The 5,000-nt window shown below is 38.6% G+C and overlaps 1 protein-coding gene across 4 annotated transcripts in view; it reads right to left on the reverse strand.

The window, feature by feature from the left end:
* Positions 1 to 5,000, reverse strand: part of ppfia2 (PTPRF interacting protein alpha 2) — a 132,582-nt gene that overhangs the window by 8,855 nt on the left and 118,727 nt on the right. For all 4 annotated transcript variants that reach the window (XM_053241618.1, XM_053241619.1, XM_053241621.1 and 1 more), the window contains 3 exons: positions 4,282 to 4,344; positions 1,830 to 1,862; positions 1,139 to 1,314 (listed from right to left, as the gene is read on the reverse strand). In XM_053241618.1, the coding sequence (XP_053097593.1) occupies positions 1,139 to 1,314; positions 1,830 to 1,862; positions 4,282 to 4,344 (272 nt within the window). The remainder of the gene's footprint in view (positions 1 to 1,138; positions 1,315 to 1,829; positions 1,863 to 4,281; positions 4,345 to 5,000) is intronic.

Genomic DNA, 5,000 nt, shown 5'->3' on the forward strand with positions numbered 1-5,000 from the left:
TTATCCATTTAAGCTCTCCACCAGTTGTAGGTGTTTAGTTTAGTACCTCTGAAAGCTGTCCATCATTATGAGTTGTTTAGGTTTGTATCTGTGGAAGCTGTCCATTATTTCTGAGGTGTTTAGGTTTGTATCTGTGGAAGGTGTCCACCATTTTGGGACCTTTGTGTTTGTACTTGTGGAAGTTGTCCACCATTTTAAGGTATTTGGGTTTGTACCCATGGAAGCTGTCCACCATTTTCAGACCTTTGTGTTTGTATCTGTGGAAGCTGTCTACCATTTTAAGGTGTTTATATCTGTACCTGTGGAAGTTGTCCACCATTTTAAGGTGTTTATATCTGTACCTGTGGAAGCTGTCCACCATTTTTAAGGTGTTAAGGTTACTACCTGTGTAAGTTGTCCACCATTTTATGATGTTTAGATCTATATCTGTGATATCTGTCCATCATTTTGAGAGGTTTGTGTTTGTACCCATGGAAGATGTCCACCATTTTAAGGTGTTTATATCTGTACCTGTGGAAGCTGTCCACCATTTCAAGGTTTTTATATCTCTACCTGTGGAAGATGTCCACCATTTTAAGGTGTTTATATCTGTACCTGTGGAAGATGTCCACCATTTCAAGGTCTTTATATCTGTATCTGTGGAAGCTGTCCACCATTTTAAGGCGTTTATATCTGTACCTGTTTAAACTGTCCACCATTTTAAGGTGTTTAGCTTTGTACCTGTGGAAGCTGTCCACCATTTTAAGGTGTTTATATCTGTACCTGTGGAAGCTGTCCACCATTTTAAGGTGTTTATATCTGTACCTGTGGAAGCTGTCCACCATTTTAAGGTTTTTATATCTCTACCCGTGGAAGCTGTCCACCATTTTAAGGCGTTTATATCTGTACCTGTGGAAGTTGTCCACCATTTCAAGGTCTTTATATCTGTACCTGTGGAAGCTGCCCATTTTAAGGCATTTAGGTTTGTACCTGTTTAAGCTGTCCACCAGTTTTAAGGTGTTAAGGTTACTACCTGTGTAAGTTGTCTATCATTTTATGATGTTTAGATCTATATCTGAGATATCTGTCCACCATTTTGAGAGGTTTCTGTTTGTACACATGGAAGATGTCCACCATTTTAAGGTGTTTATATCTGTACCTGTGGAAGCTGTCCACCATTTTGAGATGAACTCGGAGGTCCTTCTTGGTCAGGTGATCGAGCATTCTTGCGTCCACCAGACACTCCATGAAGTAGCTGCGATACTGAGGTAGGCCGAGACTGGGCAGCCACTCGTTACCTATCCACTCATGATTCATGTCCCCGTATGCTAATGTCTACCACACACACACACACACACACACACTTCAGACATGTACACACTCAGATAATAACCAGTATTATTTATAGGAGTACACACAGGTTCTATCATTTATTAAATGTTACACCACAGTGCTGCTGAATTCTGGACTCTGATTGGTCGGAAGGTGTTGATTAATTTTCTATAACAGCAGCTCTGACAGTAGCGCGGGTTTATATTAATGCACTCATTCTCATACGTTATCGTTTCTATAGTAACAGCTCATTCACAGGGACTTGTATGAAAAACGCTCCACATAAACAGATTATAAAAACATTGTTGATGTGGTGAAGTTTTCTTAAAGTAAGGAAATTTTTATTTAACATTTATGGAAGGAGTCTCCAGTGTCAGCACTCTGTAACAGGCAGAGGTGAAGCTGTAACTTTAAGTTTTCTGACATCTTCAGGACAGAGGAGTTTTACGAAGGTAACCATGCTGCATTAGAATAAAGTTAACGACGTTAGCGAAATTAGCCGTCAATCAGAATCTTACCTGAGACCAGCTTCCTTCTTCAGACTCTGACTTCTGTTACAGTGTGAACAAAAATCCACAGTGTTAGCAGATGATCCAACACACACACACACACACACGCATACAATTTTGGGAAGGTCTTTTAAAAATGCAGTTAGCTAAAGCTAGAGCTGCCTGACAAACAGTTTGTTCTTGTTGGCATTCAATAATCTCAACCGACTGATAAAAATAGCGACCTCACTTCATACACTGGAAATATATTTTGTATACATTGGGAAATTAAATCTAACAATTATTAGCACCACTTTGCTGCTCAGGCTATAAAATATTTTAACTTGATTCAGGCTACTTATTTTACAAAAACAGTGATGTCCTTATTTCAATACTTGAAAATGTACCTAGTTAGCTAAGATCTTCCCTAGCAAGCTCCTGAAGCTCCTGCCTCATATTTTTTTTTAACATTTCACCTTTTTCATTATATTCAGCTAACTTGTCATATGTTTATTTGGGTTAAATTTTTGGATAAAAGCTACCTAGCTATCTAGCTAACAAAATTTTAATTATTTGAGTTTGATATTAATTGTAAAAGTTTCAAGGCAACTGAAGTTGAGTTTAAAAAAGCTAATAATATGCTTAGCTAATAATATGCTTAGCTAGTGTAATTACAATTAGTTTGTTTATGACTGTTACATCAACAACAAAGAAAGATGCACATTTTAGAAACTTTCTACTTTAAATTATTTCGCCAGGTTAGGATTTCGGCCCGCACTGCTAACATTAGAGTGCACTCCTAGCACATTTATGCTAGCTGTTTGTCCTACTGATCTCGGCTAATCATTAGCTTTTTTAGCAACTAGCATGTATTTCTAAACTCTGATACCCTGCTAGCATCTGGTACCTTGTTAATAACAGCAAAAAAATCCATGTGAAGAAAGCTTTTTATAACATATATAACATTTTAAAACACAAATAAGCATGAAATTAGAATAAACACAGTCATTATGGATGTGATGATGCGTGTAAGATGTACGACATGCAGGAAAAACAAGAGGATCAGTACTTTACAGTTTATTCGATATGACTGAATGAATCAGCTGGCGTAACCAGAGTGCCGTTTTATTTTATTTTCAAACTTTATTCAGCTGTTTATCAATGTTTCAGTTACATTCAACATTTTTTATTTTTATTGTATGTACTGTATATTGCAATCTTTATTAACTATCCTGGGTCTGTCTGTTTCTACGTTTCTTTCTATTGATATAACTCTATCATTCTATCTGTCTGTCTGTCTGTCTCTCTCTCTTTCTCCTTTATCCCGTCTGTCTTTCTACCCGTTACTCTGTCCTTCTGTCTGTCTCTCTCTCATTCTGTCTGTCTCTATGTATATCTGCCAATCTCTGTCTCACTGTCCGCTCATCTGTCTATCTGTCTGTCTGTCTGTTTATCTGTTTATATGTCTATCCATTTGTCTCTGACTGTCTATCTATCAATCCATTTGTCTGTCTGTCTGTCTGATTGTCTGTCTGTTTATCTGTCCATCCATTTGTCTGTCTATCTGTCTGTTTATCTGTCCATCCATTTGTCTGTCTTTCGGTTTATCTGTCTATCCATTTGTCTGTCTGTTTATCTGTCCATCCATTTGTCTGTCTGTCTGTTTATCTGTCCATCCATTTGTCTGTCTATCTGTCTGTTTATCTGTCCATCCATTTGTCTGTCTTTCGGTTTATCTGTCTATCCATTTGTCTGTCTGTTTATCTGTCCATCCATTTGTCTGTCTGTCTGTTTATCTGTCCATCCATTTGTCTGTCTATCTGTCTGATTATCTGTCCATCCATTTGTCTGTCTGTCTCTTTATCTGTCCATCCATTTGTCTGTCTTATTGTCTGTCTGTCTGTCAATCTGTCTATCCATTTCTCTGTCCGTCTGTCTCCCTGTGGCCAGCAATGTGTGTCCATCTATCTGTCTGTCTGCCTAAGAGAGTCTGTTCCTCTGTCCTTTCTTTATGTCTATTTATCAATCTCTATATTTATATCTGCATCTCTCTATCTGACCATTTGTTTATTACTCTGTCTATCGATCTGTCTGTCTCTCTGTTCATCCATCATCGTTCTGTGTCTGTCAATGTGTTTGTCCATTTATCTGTCTGTCTGTCTGTCTGTCTGAGAGCCTCTCTGTCCCTCTGTTCGTCTGTTCATCTTTGTCTGTCTATCTATTTATTTATCTGTCTGTTAGTCTATGCATCTCTCTATCTCTCCATCTGATCCATAATCTGTCTGAAGATTTGAACCACACAATTTTTTTTTGCACAGCTATCAGTAATATTCATGATATTATGACAAAAATGAGAGAGCAAGCGTGTGTGTGTGTGTGTGTGTGTGTGTGTGAAAAGCAGCAGGATGACGGTGAAGAGCGGGTGTGGCAGAGGGACAGGGGGAGTGAGAGATGGATGGAGAGATAGAGGAGGATAACTGACCGTTTTAGATGGAGCTGCGAGTGTTTCCATCTCCTCATGTGTCACCCACACATTGCCTGACGGCTAAAGTGGGCGGGGCCACAGAGAGCAGCCGTCCAATCAGAGAGGGGCAAGCAGTGTTAAAGAAGAAGAGCAGCACCACTGTAAGCCAATAGTGTTACAGCATCACGGTCAGGTCATGTGACATGGCCCAGATAGCTCATACTCCACACACACACACACACACAAAATACACAAACACACGCACACATTAAATACACAAACATACACATCACACACTATAAACACACAAAATACACAATACACAAACACACACATAAAATACACATAATAGACACAAAATACACAAACACAAACAATCCACAAACACACATAAAATACACAAACATACAAACACAAATATATATACACACAATACATACACTATACACACACACACACATAAAATACACAAATAACACACACACACACACACACACACACACACACACACTTGGAGAACAGACACTGATATCAAACAAACACAAACACTGAACACACACAACAGTGAGACACACGTTACAAACACACACAAACACACACACACACACACTGTCAGTTGGTTAGTAAATATAGACAATATTAACGAGAGAAGACGGCGTGAAGGTGTGGCGTTTAATTAAACGTGTTTTACTGAAATCATTATTGGGTCTGAAATGAGCTCGGAGTGATGGAGAGAT

Source organism: Pangasianodon hypophthalmus, chromosome 18 (assembly GCF_027358585.1).
Source record: "Pangasianodon hypophthalmus isolate fPanHyp1 chromosome 18, fPanHyp1.pri, whole genome shotgun sequence".
Taxonomy (NCBI): Eukaryota; Metazoa; Chordata; class Actinopteri; order Siluriformes; family Pangasiidae; genus Pangasianodon; species Pangasianodon hypophthalmus.